Source organism: Prionailurus bengalensis, chromosome A1 (assembly GCF_016509475.1).
Source record: "Prionailurus bengalensis isolate Pbe53 chromosome A1, Fcat_Pben_1.1_paternal_pri, whole genome shotgun sequence".
Classification (NCBI taxonomy): Eukaryota; Metazoa; Chordata; class Mammalia; order Carnivora; family Felidae; genus Prionailurus; species Prionailurus bengalensis.
The window spans coordinates 98,133,896-98,155,425 of record NC_057343.1 but is presented as its reverse complement, the minus strand read 5'-3'; the positions used below and the strand labels follow the sequence as shown (position 1 = coordinate 98,155,425).

Genomic DNA, 21,530 nt, shown 5'->3' with positions numbered 1-21,530 from the left:
CATATTAAAAGAAGACAACAAAACCCACATATGGGAAATTGCAAAAATGATCAAAATATTTTTAAGTTTCTCCAATCAAAAAGTGGAGTCTATTTCTCTACTTACTGAACCTGGGCTGGCCTTGTGACTTGCTTTGACCAAGAAGGCAAAGCATTATATGAGTTCTGAACCTAGTCCTCAAAAGGCCTTGCAAATTCTCCTATTGCTGCTCTTTAAACCCTGCAACCACTATGTAAAATAATCTAGGTGGGATGGTTAATTTTATGCATCAACTTAACTGGACCATGGGGTACCCATACATTTGGGGAGACATTCTGGGTTATGTCTGTAAGCGTGATGTGGGACGAAATTAACATGGGTAGAAGTGGCAGACTCAGTAAAGCAGACTGCCCTCCCTAATGTGGGCGGGCCTCACCCAATCAGGTGAAGACCTAAACAGAATAAAGCTGAATATAAGGGAACTTCTGCCTGGCTGTACTGAGCTGGAACACTGGTGTTGTCCTGCCTTTAAACACTTGCTCCTCTTGGGTCTCACGCCTACTGGCTCTCACACTGTACCTTATACTACTACTGGCTTTTCTGGTTGTCAGGTCTCTGGACCCAGACTTGAACTACACAATAGGTCCTGGGTCTCCTCCACCTTGATGACAGCCAATCTTAGGACCTCTCAGCTCCCATAGTTATGTAAGGCAACTGCTCTGTACATATACATACACAAGTCCTATTTGTTCTGTTTTTCTAGAGAACCTAGATCAATACATTAGGCTTGGTTCATAGTGGATGAGACCCATATGATCCAGATTCTCCTGTCATCCCTGGAAATAGTGTGCCAACCACCCAAAATGCAAATAAGGCCATCCTAATCCAGAATCCAGCCAACGTACCAGCTGATGGAAGACAAATGAAAATATCCAGACATCAGTCAGTCCAGCTGGCCCAAATTAGAACTGAGGAGCCAACCTAATGAATCATGAGCAAAATAAATGATGGCCATTTGAAGTTACTAATGTTTCAGGGTGGCTCTTAAGCAGCAAAAGCTAACTGATATACCAAGTGTATGCTCATTATTAAAATTAAGTATGTGATACAGTTTAGCTAAAATGAGCAAAATCTCAACAAAATTACATTCCTTACTGTATCATATACCATGTGGGCATTTATACTAGAGGAGGACAGGAAAAGCGGCAAAATTAAATTACAAGGGTTAAGGTTATCAAAGAGGGTAAGGGTGTAGGCAATATTCAGGCAAGCAGAATATTGAACTGGTATGATATCGCAGCCTGGGAGGTGGGCGAGAACCAGACGACAGACTATTAAGAGAAAAAGAGAAAAGGAGTCCAAACTTGGTCATACTTTAAAGGATTTCAGTATGCTTGGAGAGTAAAGATGAAACATGGAATGTGATATTAACTGTACATAAAGTACAGTGGTGATGATGAAAAGATGATGTGCTTGACTAGATAACCATGTATACTGATTCAGTAAGTTTGGAGTCAATTTAAGAATCACATATCCTTAAAATACATGTTTTAATATTAATAAAGGAAAACTTTAATTTTATACCATAATACTTAGTTCCTATTTCTAAAAATCAATCAGCTTCTCCCCTAATTGTAATGCTAAAACAATTACTCATGTATCTGCATACACACCTATTACTCTTATCTTAATAAAGTGGCTAAATAACACTAAATAACTAAATTTAAAATTGAAGTACCCTATTGGGTATGAGAATACAAGTGAGGTCAGCCTGGCCTACAACCCTAAGTTCTCTTTGATCAAAAAATATAAACTTATTAATGTGAAAATCCCTATGTATAGTCTGATGTTTAAAATTGCTTCTAATAAGTGTTTCTTAACACTTAGCTTTCGGTTTTATCATAATATACAGGTCAGTTAAAAGAATGAACCAAGCATACTTACCTTATTGCTCTGGATGTCAGGATGGGGTGGTGAATCAAAGTTTATTATGGCATGCAGAATATCATGTGTGAGGTTACTAAGGTGCAGTAATGGATTGGCAACTACTGTTTTGGCACTGGCAGTACAAGCAAAGAGGAGGGGTACCGAGGTTTGCTCTGACAGAGGGCTAGGAAATATGGGTTCTGATGTTTCCTTAAAAACAATGGGAAAAACAAGGTTAATCAACTATTTAAAGTGGTAATTCACTACTTTACTATTTCAGAAGTCTCTTGGAAAAACTTCAAAATAATTCAAAATTAAAAGCATAACAGATTACAGAATTAGGACCTGAGGAGGTCAACATTCCACCAATTATAGAGGAAAATGAGGGGACAATACCCTTTTATCCTAAGGAGAAGTTCATCACCTCACAAGGCACTCACGTAAGAATGCAGAGTATGAATGCAGCAGATCACAGGGCTTGACGGAGAATGATCCTGAAACCATTATACACACACTACGCTACAAACTCCTAACACAAAACGGTATTCCTTAAAGCAACCATAATGAAGAAAATCAACAACTTTAGTACTTAAAAACCAAAAGAGCAGTATCAAAAACCATTTCTCATGTGTGTACTATTTCAACTGGCCACTGTGTAACTTACATACCTGCTGAGATTCTTGTAAAAGCAAAATCAACTCCATTCTCACAGATGCAAGACCCCCTCCGTGGGACCCATGAAGTATGCAGTAACTCAGAAACATCCTCAAGAGTGACTGATATTTCAAAAGCCACTGTCTTTTTTCCCGAAAATTTTCTCTCAGTTGTTTCACTTTTGTTTGCTGAAGCAAATCTTCAGAATCTTCATTTAATCCAAATCCATCTCCATTTTCGTCCAGGGCAGACTGTAATTCTTCTCCATCTGAACAATAGTCACAGGTCCTCTGAAGAGCTATTACCTCTCTTTCAAGCCAGTGGTAGAGTTGGTAACGCAATTTTCCACCATCTATTTCATAGCCAGTAGATAAAGTACGAAGTTCTACAGTGAGAATCTTTAAACATGCTCTAAATTTTAACTGAACTGCAATTATGTCTTCTGATGGACTCAAAATATCATTTTCATCTAGTGTGCTGAGAGTGTCTGTATAATTAGAACTTTTTTCATCTACTTTTTTCACCGTTTTTCTCTGTAAAGGTTTCAGTTCTTTCATTGAGATAGGGAGATCATCATTTTCTTCATCGTTATCACTGTCCCATTTTAATTCTAAAGAGTCATCCTGAAATACAACGCTTGGTTGGCTCCAGTCAAAAGAAAGAGTGGAGTTTGACTGCTTCTCTGAGGAACCCTCTGAAGAAGATCCAAAACCATTCATCACTGACTGTGACCAATCAACAGCAGAAGACTTATCTTCCCTTGCATCCAAGTTCACTGGAGAAGAAGGAGAATAGTCTTTACTAGTATCCAGAAAACTCGATGTTCTACAAAAAGGTTTTGTTTTCTTGATGACTTTTGGCATCTTTGATAATACTTCCAAAGCTAACATAGGACAGCCAGCTTTTAAATGAGCACTGGCAGTAGTAAAAAATAATCTTCTTTCACTTAAATTGATTGTTCCTGCCAGTCCACTTTTTCCCGTTAAACTCATGTGTGTAGACAATACATCAGATGATCCAAAATGACGTCTCAGCAACAGAGGATGCGTTCTTAGATAATTGTAGAAATTAAAAACTGCAGGATTACAGGCTGACATCATGACTTGATCTGAAAGTAAATTAAGTTTATCAGCTAAGAAAAATTCAAGAGTTGTACTGCAGTCTTTTTCTCTATGGCACCTTTACCCACCTGGTCTTTTGAACAGAATTTTACTAAGAGATCACACTCACACATAGCATTGAACAGACAAGAACACGTTTGTCATGAAAGTGTTTTAACATAAAAGGAGAACAGAGGTTATACTGATTTCCGCCTCTTCAGGTAATAATTTAAGATTATTTGAACATCCACTTACACACCCATAGTTCTTACTCTCCTACTTCCCTCAACATCCCTTCCCAGTCTGCTGTGCTAAATCTTCCTCATCTTCTCTACTTGAGGATGTTAAGAGTATCCTACAGTTCAGTGCTTGGCTTCTTTTCTGTCTACACTCGCTGAGTGAACTCATACAGTGCCAAGGCTTCAAATATCATCTAGACATTGGTAACTTGCACATCTATTTCAAGCCCAACTTCATCCTGTACATCTAGACTGCTATATCCAAAGGCCTACATTACATTTCCATTTACATGCACATACTCTTTCCTCAAGGTCTCTTTATCTAGTGTGCTCTTAGCCTAAACCACTCTTTATCCAGACAGCTACTAGATAACTCACTCAGGTCTCTGTTCAAAGGTCAGCTTATCAGAGAGGGCTTCTCTATCTAAAACAACACTCCCCCAAACCTGCTCCTGGTTTTCCTCATACCATTTACCTCAAGCTAAAAATCCAGGAGTTATCCTTGACTCTTACTCCCTTCACATCCAATCCTACCTAGTTTACCTGAAAATTATACTCCAAATCCCACCATTTTTCTGAGCCTCCGCTCTTATTATTCCAGTCCAAGTCACTCTTACCTTTTAAAATTTTCTTCTAGAATAGAGAATTTGACTCTAAAAGTATGTGATCATGTATTAATCCCAAATCAAAATACACTTTTGACATGAATATGTGTAGGTATAAAAAAGTGACCGGCAAAGGCCTTTTCTTTTCCCCCTTCATTACAGACAAGTCAGTTTGGAAATCTTTAGCTCAGATGGCCAGGACATTTCAACAATTGAACATGGCTTTCTCACAATTCTCTCACAGTAAGACTCATGATATTCCTCATTAAATGATGCTATGTAAAAACCTATCAACTAAAATCTTTTCCAATTAGTACTTCAAGTGATATGACTGACACCAAGGATACCAGCTATTACAAATAATTCAATTCTACCTATGGAAAAATATTTGAAAAGCATATCCCATCATTTTTATATGATTTCATACAAAGATTCCATTTTATACTAACCTCTAGAAAAGGTTAAGCAAAAGGGATTGCTAAAACAAAAGGAGATCTTAAAAAAAGGTAAATTATAAAAAATTCTCTACCTCACTCATCTCATAAAAAACTAATCCTATCACTTGTCAACTTTCTTTTTTTTTTTTTTTTTAATTTTTTTTTCAACGTTTATTTATTTTTGGGACAGAGAGAGACAGAGCATGAATGGGGGAGGGGCAGAGAGAGAGGGAGACACAGAATCAGAAACAGGCTCCAGGCTCTGAGCCATCAGCCCAGAGCCCGACGCGGGGCTCGAACTCACGGACCGCGAGATCGTGACCTGGCTGAAGTCGGACGCTTAACTGACTGCGCCACCCAGGCGCCCCAATCAACTTTCTTTAAAGAATGTATTTTTATTATAAAAATTATAAAACTAATTAACACACAAACTTGCACCTGAGAAAAATGGATTTTCTATCACTACTTTCCTCAAAATTTATATTCAAATATTGATAATATTTATGTCGAATACACTGATTTTATAAAAACAGAAAATCCAAAGTTCTTGGTTTTCAAAGGATTTTTCTGAAAAAAAGGATTTTCCTAAAAAAAAAAAAAAAAACCAAAAAACTGTATATACATAACTCTGTGTCCCCAACTAAATCTTAAAAGTCTTAGACCATGTTTTCAACTTGCTTTGTATTACCTTTAGCACCCAACAGTGTGTTCTGCACCCAGCAAATACTAAAACAACTGTATTATTAACATCTAAGAAACGTAGCTTACCATCATCCTCTCTGACTGGTTGCTTTATTAATGTTTCCAGAGCACCACTATAATCTTCCAAAATCCAATATGCCATACTCCGAAGAAAAGGATCATAATGCATACTTATGTTCAATGAGTTGAGTTCACTGACAGGAGAATCAATTCCCAAAACTTTTTTACGTAAAATAGATTTATATGTTGCAGATGTATCAAATTCAGACTCATAGAGTCTTGCTATTACAAGAGCCAACTGAATGTCATTCAGTTTCTCAAGACATACCTTCAAAAAGAGAAATACTGGTTATCAGTAAGCAGAAGCATCTTTCATTTTAAAATAAAATCGACTGACTCACTAATAACTAGATGAAAAAAAAGGCACTGTTAGTATCTGAAATTTTTAAAAATATTTATTCTTGAGAGAGAGGGAGACAGAGTGTGAGCAGGGGAGGGGCAGAGAAAGAAGGGAGACACAGAACTGGAAACAGGCTCCAGGGTCTGAGCTGTCAGCACAGAGCCTGAGGTGGGGCTCGAACTGTGAGATCGTGACCTGAGCCGAAGTCAGACACTTAACCAACTGAGCCACCCAGGCACCCCTAGATGATAGGATTTTTAAAAGTCACTATTAAATATTACTATGTATTTATTAGCCTTATGCAATTTCTGCTATTCTTAAATCAAATTAAAAAATAAAAATTTAAGCCTACATAAAAAGCTTAAAAGGCTGACAATGCTTCTTTTCATGTTTATTTACTTTTGGGAGAGAGAGAGAGAGACAGAGCGCAAGCAGGGGAGGGGCAGAGAGAGAGGGAGACACAGAATCTGAAGCAGGCTCCAGGCTCTGAGCTGTCAGCACAGAGTCCGACGTGCGAAATCACGTCCCAACACACAAACTGCGAAATCATGACCCAAGCCAAAGTCAGACACCCAACCAACTGAGCCATCCAGGCGCCCCAACAATGCTTTTATTAAAAAAGTTTCATCATTACCTCAATTGCATCTCTGAGGCAACCAGCTAAAAGAAAAAATGCTGCAGAATGTTCAAATCTTTGTTTGCCTAACAAAGAAAAGGCATTCTTTAAAGCTGCTTTACGCCATCTCTCATCCTCAAAATTGTGTCCAAAAAACTGTGTCATCTTGGTGTCTTTTTGGGATCTATAAAGAAAAAAAAATGTATGAAAATTTTGAAGCACAATGTTTCCACAGTCAGAACCAATTTTATAAAGTCAGCCATTTACAAGTTAAGACTCAAAGGAAACACTTGCCCATGTATGGATTACTATATATCTGCCTGCCCACTGGAGGATTACTGGTGATCAAAACCTAAGGAATTTATTTATCCTGATTCAAAACAATCCTAAAAGATCTAGTCTCTGAGAAAACTGACTGGTGCCCATGATCTTCCCCTCAAAGTTGTATTCATATAGATTCACCTGGAACAGAGTGTGAAATAAATGATGAACTATTTTTAGTAATCAGGTTTATCAAGTCTTGCTGAGAATAAGTAAAAGAGAAAATTCCAAGTGATCCTTGCTCAAGAGTGGGGTTGGGGCGCACAGGAGGAGGGTAGTTTGGAGGGATAGCCTGGTCCATGAATCTGTAATAGGGCAGAGGGTAGATGTCTGTTCCAGATTCCACCAATTCGTCTTCTTCCCCACTACAGAGACAAGTCTTTGGTTTAGTTCTTTGTTCCAAAGAAGTGCCATGAGAAGTTCTTACAATAAATAAGAAAATGGCTTCCTGGACTGATAAACCTAAAACCTAAAGTGATGTCATCAAGATTTTTCTATTCTGGAAAACACTTGGGCTTCTTTCCTATGAATCTCTCCCTAAACACAAAAATAACTAAGAATGTATATGAATCACAATTAACAAGAACAACAAATCTTGACTTTATTTCATACACTTGTTCCTTACGAAAAGTTTTCCATTTTGAAGCAGTTTTCTTACCTACCTATATAAGCCCCAAATCACAGCTTTCTTTCTCATTGCAAGGTAAAAAATGGCAGCATCTAAAGGATCATTCTTTCTATAAAAGGCTGCTTTAGCTACCTATAATTAGAAAATGTTGGTCAAAATTTCACGGAAACAATTTTTAAACAAACAAAATAACTTCTCTCACATACCACACTGACACACATTATTTCAATGACCAATGAATTAAGAAAATATGTGCATGAATGCATGGATGTTTATGTATACATACGCACACATATACACATATTTTACACTTGAATGTGTGCATTTTTTATAATTTCAAAAGTAATTCAGGGTGGTGGCCTCCAAAGACACAGAGAGGTGGGAACACATGGACGATGCTCTTCAGTACAAGCTCCTCAGTACTATTTTACTTTTCCAAGATGTATACACATCATTTTGTAAAAATCAGACACATACTAAGTAAATGTATCAACTACAATGGAAGAATTAGAATATAAACATTAAAATCCTGTATTAATGAGATATTTTGAAATATCATGGCTATTTCAAGGCATTTTACTGATTCACTTAAAAAATAGAAACAAGAAAGGGAGTAAGGAATGTTCTCTAAAGCAACACCTAAAATACATTAATCACTTCATTTTTCTACCACAATAAAATACAATTTACCTTTTCTATGCACTTGCGTAAGGTGCGGGTGTTCCGGACCCACCACCCCACGCCCATGGCTCTCAGTTCCGACCAGGTGGGATCATCTTTCTGCATGGCCGGCAGCATGCTCAGCAGTTCCTCCTCTGCTACCGAGTGAAAAGCCCAGGCAAAATGACTAGTAGACAGGCCTGAATAAATGTCAAAAAATAATGTTCATGGGAAATATAAACATGTTTATATAATGATGATCAGAAATGCGTGTGCCATATCTGTCATAAGGAAGTCTCAACTCTTTATGGGACTCACAGAAGCACAATTAAGAGTTTAGGAAATAGGTTTTTTCTTTCGTTGTTTCTCCTAACAACTCTATCACTTCACTATTTTCTATAATAAGCACATATTTTCTATGATTAAAACACCTATTTTTAAAAAAAGGTAAGAAAAAATGTTTTATGGAAAATGCTACTTTTCTGATTATTTTTGCTCTCTAGCTATTACCCATGATCTTTCCTTAGAAAATGAGAAACACTTAACGTAGTGTTCTATGATGGAATGACTGTTATTCACAGCTGATTCTCACTTTCCTTTGGTCAATGTTTGTTTTGTGGATTGAATACCAAGGAATTAAAACAGCATCAAGTAGATAGGACACCTCCCTGAAAAGAACTTAACAGGGTAGACTCTGGAATCAGATGATACAATAAACCCAGATCCATCCCTAACTATGTAACTGTGGACAAATTACTTCGACTCCTGATTGTTCAACTGCCTCATTTATAAAATGTGAATAATCACAGCACTACCTTATTACATTGTTGTGAGGATTAAAATACCAGAGTTTAAGCATTTAGAATAGAATCTTAAAGCATTTAAAATATCAGAGTTAAGGCATTTAGAATAACTGTTATTACCCCTTATCACCACATTAGTCAGACACTTTTTTATGTACAAAGTATCATTTACATCAGCAATTCTCTTAACCTACTGGCCCCTACATTTGGGGCTTATGGTTCAGCTTCCATTTGGTCTCTTCACGGAGTTCATTTTCTTTGGTATTTCTGGGTGAAGTACATGCTTAATTATAAGATGTGGCTTTGAACATATATGGACTCAAAATTTTAATCTGATAGCAAATGCCAAGGAATCTGAAATGCCCACTATACTTTCTTTCCTTGGAAAGAAATATAGAAATTAAAAAAAATAAAAACACCTATGCAGTAAATGGACTGCTATTCTGAACTGTTTTTAGATGTCTATTATCTCTCAACTAAGTTCAATAATATTTCACAAATAATTAAACGATTAGACTTAGAATTTTAGTACTTTTCCAAAGCTAAATACAAAATGAAGGGAAGGAGGGAGCAGAAAGACAGAAAGAAAGGAAAAGAGAAAGCAAGAGACAGACAGACAGACATCAATAAGAAGAGGCTAACCTCTGTCCCAATAACACTGTTTAACCCTGTAGCTCCAATAATGCTGGAACCCAGCTGCACCTCTGAACTTCCAGGGCAGTAAGCCAAGAAATATCCTGTTTTAAGTTACCTTAAACTTAAGTCAAATATTTCTGTTAATTTAAGGCCTAAGGTATATGAGAGTATCTGAAAGGTTAATAAACTAACATCTGAAATACACATTAACAGTAGTTTTGGGGTGAGTGAATTTTCCCTTCCTATGTTCTATACTCTTTACGTAAGACAAGTAAAAACTATTATTTCTGGAACAAAAATGTTACTCAAATTTTGGGTAGAAAACTCAACTTTGATAAATGTTAAATAGAGCAAAGAAAAAAACCTAAACAAGTTGAAGAGAATAAAACAGTATTAATTGGTCTTAAATGTATGACGCATTTGAAAATGTAACACAGATTATCTAACTGCCCAATACCCATTTCTTCATTAAGTCTTTCCATCTACCAAAAAAATTCTAGTATTTTAAGCAAAGAAAATTAAATGGAAATAAATATTTTTACAAGTAAGTTAAGGACACTTAAAATGTGTCAAATTTGTCATTGTCATATCTGGGCAAAATGTTCTCAAGCCTCTCTACTTTTACTCTCTTTCCTTTTAATAGATTACTACCGAAATCACCTTGGTGAAGGAGCTGAGCTCGGTAAGCTGGAAGGGAAGTTGTAAGGAACGTATGAAGTCGAACAGCTAAAAGAAATTTTAACCCACATTCATCGAGAGTTTCTCCACCTATGAACAACAAAAACAATAACAAAGTATTTACTTTTTTGTATTTATAAGAAAACCATTTCATGAGCAAACTCCAAGTAAATGTTAATAATTCTGGCATGTGGCATATGTCACAGCACCAAATACAGGAACAAAACATTCTGAAACCAACAAAAGTTACCGGTCTAATTATTATCTAATATTTCCTTTGTCTACACAAACAAACATCACAGACCAAAGTAGTATAGTTAAATATTTTGAAAAATATTAAAGAGAATGAATTGACTCGGGGTTAGCGATATTTTTCATAACTCAACCTCCTCCCATCTGATCTTGTTTAAATTAAAATGTAACTAAATTTTAAAATAGTTTAACCTTCACTCTGCAATTCCATGTTGATTCAAGCCATAGACCCATCCCAATAATCAACTGCTAACACAGGAAAAAATAGTTACATATTTTCCTTTCAAACACAGTTCAAGCGGTGCATCCTACTGACCTATGCACAAGGCCAGACTTGTTAATTTCAAATCTTATTGAGATCTGATGTGAATTCTACCTTCCAATTTTTTTTTTTTTTATAACTCAGATTAAGAAGAAAAAATGCTCTCTGGGTGAGGAAAAGACCTAATTTTATTATACTTATTTTTGTTATGCTAAGCAGGAGTATACATTACTGCTAATTTTAAAGAACCTCAATATTTTAAAAACCCATTAACAGGGGCACCTGGCTGGCTCACTCGGTTAAGTATCCAATTTATGGGTTTCTGCCCAGGTCAGGATCTCAAGGTCTGTGGGATTGAGCCCTGCATCAGGCTCCACAATGATAGCATGAGCATGCTTGGGACTCATTCTCTCTCTCTCTCTCTCTCTGCCCCTCAACCTCTCTACATGCATGCAAACTCTCTTTTAAACTTAAAACAAAACAAAAAAAAATTAACAGTGATTACAACAGGAGAAAAAGCAGAAAGCATCTTTTACTTTCAGGTATTTAAAGTGATTATTTATTTATTTATTTATTTTTGAGACAAAGAGAGACAGAGCATGAATGGGGGAGGGGCAGAGAGAGAGGGAGACACAGAATCGGAAGCAGGCTCCAGGCTCCGAGCCATCAGCCCAGAGCCCAACGCGGGGCTTGAACTCACAGACCGTGAGATCGTGACCTGAGCTGAAGTCGGCCACTTAACCGACTGAGCCACCCAGGTGCCCCTAAAGTGATTATTTAATAAGAAGGTTAACTTTTGCCAAACTCAAAAGGATTCGATTGGATCTTTAACATTATTAAGCAGACATCAGGTAAAAATGACTGGCATAGTGACTCGCTGCATACTCTCTCAAAGTACTATGATTTATGGAAAAATAGTATTAAAGTTAAACTATCATGAAGGTATAGTAATAATGATTTTAAAAACCGTCATGGGCATAATTTTTGTAAAAATTACTTAAGATTATTTTCTGCATAAGTAAGTAGAACGGTGACCAGCTGTTCTGCCACTCCCATACCTAGTTTAGTTTTACCTTGGCTTCTGTCTCTGCTTTCTCCGATATCAGTGCTGGTAGTTGCGATTGTGTCTGCTAAGGCCATCAAAGACATCTGCTCCATCCGGCTGAGTCCTGGTAAACTAGAATGAAGTAAGTGGCCAGAGAGAACCTGAGCGTGCTCAGGACCAAAGTAAGTTGGACTGTATTGTGAAAGGTCGATAACCCTGGGCTTTGTGTTTTCTTCATCTGTCTCTATCACGTGATTATCAGTCATTAAAGTTGGGATCTGAAAAAGCTCATCATAACTTTCTTTTGACAACTGGTTTGAGTTGTTTAAAGTACTTTGATTACTAGATTTCTCTAAAGACGCATAACAGCTATCGTCATCTGCTGCAAGTAAGGCATATAAAGGAAGCGGAGGGACAGAATCTATTTCTGTATAATCTGTATTTTCACTTTTGTTGAAAGCCTGGGGATCTCTGGTAGTGCTTCCACTAGCACTGATGGTGAGAGATCTAAGGCGGCGCTCGTGGTTGGATTCGGCTTCATTCAGAGCCACAACCTCTCCAGCAATGCACTTGACAAGGTGCGACAAGATGGCCTTTGCTCTCCGAACTTTGCCAAGGTCCATGAGTTCTAAAAGCTGCAAAGGATGGTACTGAGGTAAAGTTGGGGAAAGAACATGAGCTGCTTCAAAAAGACCTGAATCTTCTGTGTCCACAGAAGGATCAAAGGCAGTTCTCTTTCCACAGATTTTCTGTGCAAGACTGGTCATGGATCGAGTCAGAGTTTTCTTTGGAGGATGCAATCCAGAACTTGATGAGTTACTCTGTTTTATTAAACTTATTATAGATGGAGTGCTCCCATTGTAGGACTCTGTGACAACGGGTTCTTGTTTAGAAGATGGCTGCCACTGGGAATATACATGCATTTCACAGTCCATGCCTACCACCAGGATGCCATCCCGGACCCATGACAAAGAAACAGGAAAAGGTGGAGAGCCTTCTACTGAAGAAACCAAATCCATACTTCTTAATAGCACAAATTTAGAAAGAGGCACAGCTTTAGTGCTTTCCCAGAGAGGAAATGCGAGGCTTTCCTTACCAGCCTGTTCTTGTACCTTGCCAGCCAGGGGTCCGTACATAAAAAGTTTTGATCCAATTCCTACAGTGAGGATATGAGAACCATCCTCTCTGGACATCCAATCTAAGTGAACTAAATGCTTTGTGTTGGAAGTGATACTCTCTTTACTGGAGAAATACACCTCTTGCTTATTGTAAGCCACTAAGTTGCTATCAATACTAATGCCAGAATCTAACACTGTATTTAATTCGTCTAAATGAATTGTCTGTTCAAGGACCCAACAGGAACCTCCTGTAGACTCACATTCAAAAATGCTTACATGCATCAAAAAGTCCTGAGAAGACCTACTATTAGATGCAGCCTGCTTATAGGCTACTGCTAACCGATTTGTATGTGCACAGCTAACTTCTACAGGCCTACCAGGGACGGTTATACTACTATTGCTATGAAGTCCATCCTCAATAAGTAACGGCCATTCTTCCCAAATGTATACAAGATCCATTTTTCCATTCTTCAATGTGGCAGATTCTCCATCTGTTACTCTGCATCTCCAGAATCTTACTTTCTCATCCGAGCACGAAGTTGCCAATAAATAAGGAGCACTGCACACAGGATATATGGAAGAAGAACTCAGATGTCCTAAAACAAAAATGATCTATTAACAAAATGTCAAATTGGATAAGTATTTCTGTTTTCATGTACTAAAGGTTTTAGTCTTTGTACAAACTCCTGTTAACAACGTGATGGCCTATACTAAGTTTAAGAGTCAACAAGATCAGTAAAATGCTTTTAAAGATGTCAAAAAGGTATACATAAAGGGCAATATTACCAAAACCGAGAACTGGAAGAGAACTCTGAGGTGGTCTGCTTCAATTCCTACATTTAATAGGTTTTGACCAAATATGTGATGTATCTTACACTAAATCAAACACAAGCTAGAATGACGCAGAGTTAGAAAACCTGAATTCTAATGCTGGTTCTCAAGCCAGTAGTCTCTCTGCTCATTTTATATATTAATATGCATCTCATTTTAAAGATACCAATATATTTTTAAAACTGTGTCAACATTTCCTGGCTCTTTCTCTTTCATCTTTTTCAATACAATTTTGTAAGCAGCCCATGCTTACTGAAGTACTAGGTGAGCCCTCCGTAACTGATGTCTATGTGACATTACTGATGCTGAGAAGATTCTTAACTGGGACAAAACATTTACCATCCTTAATGTAATGACACACTTTTAATTTCCTAAACCACTGGCAAACTTCTTTTTCTTCAAGATGGTAGTGACTATTTTAGGTTCCTAGCCACAGGGTCTCAGATGCATCTATTCCACTCTAGGAGTCTAGAGCAAAAGCAGGTATACACAAAAAGTAGACAAATACGAGTGGCTATGTTCAATCAAACTTATTTACAAAACAGGTAGGTAGCCCATAGTTTGCTAACCCATGAACTAATTACAACATAGAAATGCTATATAGGATATCTATCATATTTTAAAAGCATTTCAACATAATTTTAATAAAGTTTTTTTTAAGTCCTCAAGGAGGATAGCAGTGTTGTGAAAGGACACAATTAGCATTGTCTGTTGGTATCTCTGAGCTGAGTAGAGAGTAGCTGACCTTCTTAATAGTCTTGATATTAAAAAAAAAAATTAAGACTAGGAAAAATGCTTTTTCTCTATGCTATTTTTTGCCAAACAAAATGAATTTCTCCTTTTTCGCTAGAACTCCTACTCTTCTGCCAAACTCAACTTGGGCCAAAGTTAAATAAGAGGGCTGTTTTTAGAAATATTTCTCTTAGATTTCCCATATTATTTTAATCGGAGTTCAGTAGTGAAGATCCAACTATTCTGGCTAAGGGAACAGTTCTTAAAATTGTGTCTATACAAACATCATTCTTTTTCAAACTTTTTCTTTGCATTAATGCTTCTTTCAGTAAAATATATGAAGAAACAAAATTAAAAGTTATTAGAACAATGTTAATACCCCAGCTCCTAACTTCACCAATTAGAAAAGTACTTGATAATGACATGGCAAACTGCAAAGCATTCCAAGTCATCAGTTCAAAAAATGACAGAGAAGTAGAAAAGACCAAATGCACACTGTGACTATGAAACTCAAAGAAGTGGGTAATAAAAGGTGATTTTGTCTTGGTTTTCCTGATACCCTAGAATCGTGGTTCTTCATCTATTGTATGAATTAGAATCACCTGGGACCCTTGTTGAAACAGCCTGTGAGGTGCACCAGCATTTGTGATTCAGTACACCTGGGAGGGTGTAGACCAAGAATTTTTATTTCTAACAAGTTCCCAGATAATGCTGATGCTGCTGATCAGGAGATCACATTTTGAGAACCACTGCTCTATATTAAAGATGATAAATATTATGAGGAACGACCCATTCAAAATCCCTCAGAGCACACAGCTCCAGGCAGCCATGACCAACATTATCAAAGTTGGCAAATAAGGCACAAACTTGTTACTATCTCTGCCCTGGAAACGCTCAGTTTTTCTTCATGAAGACGTTATGAAAATTTGTTTTGGAAATCACTACTTAATGCTACAACTCGCTGACAAATGTCAGACATCTGAAAACATAATGATAACGTAAGTTTTCAGTTTAAGGTAAAGAGAGTATTTCCATTTCTGCTTCCATGTGCATTTAAGAACAGGTAGCTATGCCTCTTTATATGTATATATATATATTTTTTTCAACGTTTATTTATTTTTGGGACAGAGAGAGACAGAGCATGAACGGGGGAGGGGCAGAGAGAGAGGGAGACATAGAATCGGAAACAGGCTCCAGGCTCCGAGCCATCAGCCCAGAGCCTGACGCGGGGCTTGAACTCACGGACCGCGAGATCGTGACCTGGCTGAAGTCGGATGCTTAACCGACTGCGCCACCCAGGCGCCCCTCTCTTTTTAAATACCTTACTGAATATTCATAGATTCCAAAGTTTGAGTAGTCTCTTTTTACAAACTTTACAAACCTGCTGATGGCTTAACACTTATTATCTCAACTCCTTCTGGCAAATTCAATTCTTGGCTATAAACCATTTCTGAAGACAGAGTTAACTTGCTGGTACTCTGGAGATTTGCTCTGCAAGCCTGATACTTCTGTGAAAAAGGAGACAGGATCTTCTCTGGAGAAGATGAATAATGTTCTTCTGGTTGCCAAACTGCTTCAGTTATTTTTGTATCTACTTTTTCATCTATAAAACATAAGAAAAGAACCAAAAACCAGGGGGAAAGGGGGAATCCCTGTATTAAAATTACTACATTTTATAATCCAAAAGCCTTATAAAAGATTTTAAAACATACTAATATGATTTTTTACAATAAGAAAATGAGAGAATCAGTTTGCTTTTTAAATTAATTGAATAAACTACAGTTACCTTCACTCAATAAGAATAGCTTTAAAAAATATGCAGTGAACTATCTAACCACATATAATTTGTTAATTTAAGCCTAAAGTTAAAAAAAAAATTAAAAAGACTCACCTAATGAGACAGGAATAGACTTTAAATGTAAATTCCACATGTGTAACAATGATTGGTTGTCTTGGGTGCACTCTATTACAATTAGGTAGAATTTCTCAGAAAATCCATTAGGTGAGCTGCCTGTTGGTATTAATAATTTTCACTATTAACATGAATAAATGACACAACTTATTAAATACACCAAGTTAAAATAAGTAAGTTAAAAAAAAAATTAAAACCCTTACCTAAAATTCTACGTAGAAAGTAACATTATAGAGTGCAATCAACTTTTTTACCACATGAATTTGTATCAACTTGAAATTTTAACAATTATATGTATGCTATGCTTAAATTTCATCTTTGAATTGACAGGCTTAAAAAATCACATATCACAGTCATCACTGTCACATCATTCACATAGGTTACACTATAATAAGGAAATTTCTGAACAGAGACGCTGTGACATATACTTTAAATGAATACATCATGGGGTGCCTGGGTGGCTCAGTCAGTTAAGCATCAGACTTCAGCTCAAGTCATAATCTCACAGTTCCTAGGTTTCAGACCTGCACCGGGCTCTGTGCTAACAGCTGGGAGCCTGCAGCCTGCTTCAGATTCTGTGTCTCCCTCTCCTCTGCCCCTCCCCTGCTTGTGCTCTGTCTCGCTCTCTCAAAATCAAATAAACATAAAAAAAAATTTTTTTAATGAGCACTACTACCATGATTAAAATTGTGTTGCCAAACACAATTCAAAGTAAGTAACTTCCAAAATGGAATGATCTATTAATGATGTTTATCTAAGAACCAAACCAAAAAAAAGTATTTATTTAATTATTCATCATATTATTTAAGAACATTTTTCTTGGTCAAAACTCCATGATTTAAGCAGCGCATAAGCTGCTCAAAATAAACCAAAAAACTGCAACTAAAATATAAAATTAGTGACTCATTATTAACTGAAATAAAATGGACCTGGTTTAAATTTTATCCAAGTCTTCTTGGTTACAAGCTAATCTTATGTACAAAATCATGTAAAGAAAAATTATAGAAACTATATAAACCATACAGCATATAAAAATCAGGAAAAAAACCACACACAAATCATATTGTGTTACAAGACTAAATGAAAAGGTAGCTTTGGTAACGTGTTCCAGGTGAGTTAGGCATTTAAAGCACAAGAATTTAGGGGAGGGAAAGGATAAGGGATAATAACTAAAGACAAAAGATCAGAGATCAATCTATTTCTGATAATTTTACTAACAAGAAAGAATGTCCTATTAATGAAAGTATCTGTGAAATATTTCTTCTCTTCTTAACATTACAGCAAAATAAGATGAACATTTTGGGTGTTTTCTAGAAAACTACAATAATGAAGATAATAGCTTTTGAGTAAAAGTAGAATTCCCTGAATATTTTAAGAAAAACTAGAAAAAAGACTTAAAGAGAAAACAAAAGTTAAAAATTAAAGACTCACAGAAAAGAAAATGCTGGAATAGATTAAGATCACAACAAACTCAACCTTAAGCATAAGAGAGTAATTTCTTTTAAAAACCTTAAGAGATTTGGATCATTACAATATTAATGTTATTAATATTTTAAGATATGAAAGGAATCAAAAAGAACATTTTGTTGATATAAATAACCCTTTATCTTGTACCTGACATCTTTATTTACCAATTTTAGTATCTTTCTATCCTTATATTCAGAACTTACCAAAGCACTGTGTTGTTGCACAGTTCATGAATTCTCAGAGAAAATGACAGACTAAGTGAAAACAGTGGTTAGAAACCAGATATTCGACATAACAGTGCAAAACTCAAAAGAAAAGGAAAATGGAAAAAGGTAGAATTAAGAAATAATGCACAAGAGGAATAAGACAAATAATCAGGAACAAATATAAAATGAAAATAATATTACTTGAGGCTTAATAATGGACTTTAAAAAGCAACAGGCACAAAAAACCAAAACCAACCAACAAACAAAAAACCCGGAAAACAAAAAGCAGCAGGCACAAGCTGTATGTATGGTTCATGTGCAAGGAAAGTCATTTCTTAGTTTGGTTTGGCTCCGTATGTGAAGCTGATGACCAAGAGATTTTATTTAGTTTCATTCTGTTCTATTTTCCTTTACGCAAAGTAACAGTTAATTCTGAGTGCAGGAGTTTAATATAATTTTTTTAAATGTTTAACTTGAAAGTATTAAGGCAGTCTTTATAATTTGAAGTTTTAAGCTACTGCTTTAAAATTTTTTGTTTTAATGTTTATTTTTGAGGGAAAGGGGCAGAGAGAGAGGGAGACAGGGAATCCAAAGCAGGCTCTGTGCGTTTTTAATGCAAAGTCCAATGTGGCGCTTGAACTCACCACCATGAGATCATGACCCGAGCCAAAGGACGATCAACCAACTGAGCCACCCAGGCGTCCCTACGCTACTGCTTTAAACTGTAGGTTTCTAAAAGGTCAGGTGTCCCTATTACCCAAATTGCTGGTGGAGGACCCTGTCCATGCAAAGAGTACTCATACATTTATCATAAAAAACATTTCTATTATGCTTTTTAAAAAATGTAATTGACAAACCCCTTTAATGTTTTCATGTTTATATCCAGGTTTAAGAATTTAAAAATACTGGTATTTTTTTTTATTTAAAGAAAAAAAATTTTTAATGTTTATTTATTTTTGAGACAGAGAGAGACAGAGCATGAACAGGGGAGGGGCAGAGAGAGAAGGAGACACAGAATCCGAAACGGGCTCCAGGCTCTGAGCTGTCAGCACAGAGCCCGACGCGGGGCTTGAACTCACGGCCCGTGAGATCATGACCTGAGCCGAAGTCAGACGCTCAACCAACTGAGCCACCCAGGCGCCCCAAAAATACTGGTATTTATATGCTAAATAATATCAGAAACCTACATAGGAAAATTTTAAGTTCACATAGATGGTATGAAATACTATATCAACTTATCTTCATTAACTGCTTAATATACTCTACATATTTCTCACTACATAAAAAAATTATTCTTTACCTGCATCAGACAATATTCTGTCTTTTCCCAGACTTTTCTTCTCGAGGTTATTCAAAATGAAATCTTCTTGAAAAACATGAAGCAGCTGGGTTTTTCTGCCTTGCTGAATGTAAATAAATACCAACATATATAAGTTGACATATGTGTTATTTACCTAATGCTAAGTGGCCAGAAGAATAATACTTACAAGTTTGGTAATGGGATCTAATGCGATAATGCATCCTGGCCTGGCAGTTGACTGCTGACTTACTATGTTAAACACTTCACCAACATATTTCTGTTTAAAAAAAAAAAAAATGGATATCTCCTTTATTAAACAATTAAATTAAAAAATAATAATTAACATGAAATTTCAGGCATAGTAGAGAAATAAGTTCAAGTGGGGCTAAATAAGTCCCTAAGTTGCTCTCATCATAAACATTCTGGGACTTTACCTTACCTAATTATGTTGGAATGAATAAGAATTATGGCTCAGTTGGTACAGAGAAAAACAAAAGCAGTGTGCGGTGACTGCTAGGGGAAAGAATATTTCACATCTATAAATATGAAGGACTGACTTCAATCTCATGGAAATATTCTAAGAATCAATGCTTTTTGGGCATTAATTTAAAAAAAAATTTTTTTTTTAACGTTTATATATTACTGAGAGACCAAAAGAGACAGAGCCTGAGCATGGGAGGGGCAAAGAGAGAGGGAGACACAGAATCCGAAGCAGGCTGAGGCCATGAGCTGTCAGAACAGAGCCCAACGCGGGGTTCGAACTCACAAACCGCGAGATCATGACCTGAGCTGAAGTCGGACGCTTAACCAACTGAGCCACCCAGGTGTCCCTTCGGGGATTAATTTTGAGGTAAGAAAGATGGAGCTAAAGAAACAAGCTGATATATCATGTCTATATGCTGATTTCTCAAGCTACTTATGTCCTGACAACTCTAGTCAAGGTCACATTGTTAAATTTGATCTTCAACACACTTAATCTATGAGCAGCATTTGATTCTGGTGATCACTCCCTTCTTGAACTGTCTTCACTCGGCTTCCACTATACACCACATTTACCCTACTTTCAACAATGGCATGCTCCAGGGTTCAATCCTATCACTTCTCCTTTTCTTCAGGGATCTCATTCAGCTCCATGCTTTTAAGTTTATATTCTAACAACTACTCATTTTATATCTTCAGACTGGGCTTCCCTCTAAACTATAGACTAGCTTACTAGGTCTCCTAGGTGTCAAACAGTCATCTCAACATTAACATGTCCAACACCAGGCTCTCAAAAATCCATGCTCTTCAAAATCTGCTACTTATACATTCTTCTCAACTCAAGATCATTCTATTCTTCCTTGTGCTCACACACAAATGTGGGGCATCATCCTCTTTTGCTCATACAAGCCCCAATCCAGTTCAATCTTGCCTATTTGATGTTCAAACCACATCCAGATTTGTCCAATTCTTTTTTTTTTAAATATAATTTCTTGTCAAATTGGTTTCCATACAACACCCAGTGCTCATCCCAACAACTGCCCTCTTCCCTGCCTATCACCCACTTTCACCTCCCCTGTACCCCCCAACAACCCTGTTTGTTCTCAGAATTTAAGAGTCTCTTAAGGTTTGCCTCCCTCCCTCTCTGTAACTTTATTTTTCCCCTTCCCCTCCCCCCTGGTCTTCTGTTGACTTTCTCAGGATCCACATATGAGTGACAACATATGGTATCTGTCTTTCTTTGCCTGGCTTATTTCACTTAGCATAATACCCTCCAGTTGTTGCAAATGGCCAGATTTCATTCCTTCTCATTGCCAAGTAGTATTCCTTTGTATACATAAACCACATCTTCTTTATCCATTCGTCAGTTGATGGACATTTAGGCTTTTTCCATGATTTGGTTATTGTTGAAAGTGCTGTTATAAACATTGAGGTACATGTACCCCTATGCATCAGCACTTCTGTATCTTTGGGTAGATTCCTAGCAGTGCTATTGCTGGGTCATAGGGTATTTCTACTTTTAATTTTTTGAGGAACCTCCA

General features: G+C 36.7%; 1 protein-coding gene across 8 annotated transcripts in view; it reads right to left on the bottom strand.

The window, feature by feature from the left end:
• DMXL1 (Dmx like 1) overlaps positions 1 to 21,530 on the bottom strand; it is a 136,778-nt gene that overhangs the window by 61,641 nt on the left and 53,607 nt on the right. For all 8 annotated transcript variants that reach the window (XM_043585981.1, XM_043585931.1, XM_043585946.1 and 5 more), the window contains 12 exons: positions 19,697 to 19,786; positions 19,510 to 19,612; positions 16,516 to 16,635; positions 16,006 to 16,227; positions 11,972 to 13,657; positions 10,367 to 10,474; positions 8,298 to 8,467; positions 7,642 to 7,739; positions 6,677 to 6,842; positions 5,709 to 5,970; positions 2,574 to 3,667; positions 1,924 to 2,115 (listed from right to left, as the gene is read on the bottom strand). In XM_043585981.1, the coding sequence (XP_043441916.1) occupies positions 1,924 to 2,115; positions 2,574 to 3,667; positions 5,709 to 5,970; positions 6,677 to 6,842; positions 7,642 to 7,739; positions 8,298 to 8,467; positions 10,367 to 10,474; positions 11,972 to 13,657; positions 16,006 to 16,227; positions 16,516 to 16,635; positions 19,510 to 19,612; positions 19,697 to 19,786 (4,311 nt within the window). The remainder of the gene's footprint in view (positions 1 to 1,923; positions 2,116 to 2,573; positions 3,668 to 5,708; positions 5,971 to 6,676; positions 6,843 to 7,641; positions 7,740 to 8,297; positions 8,468 to 10,366; positions 10,475 to 11,971; positions 13,658 to 16,005; positions 16,228 to 16,515; positions 16,636 to 19,509; positions 19,613 to 19,696; positions 19,787 to 21,530) is intronic.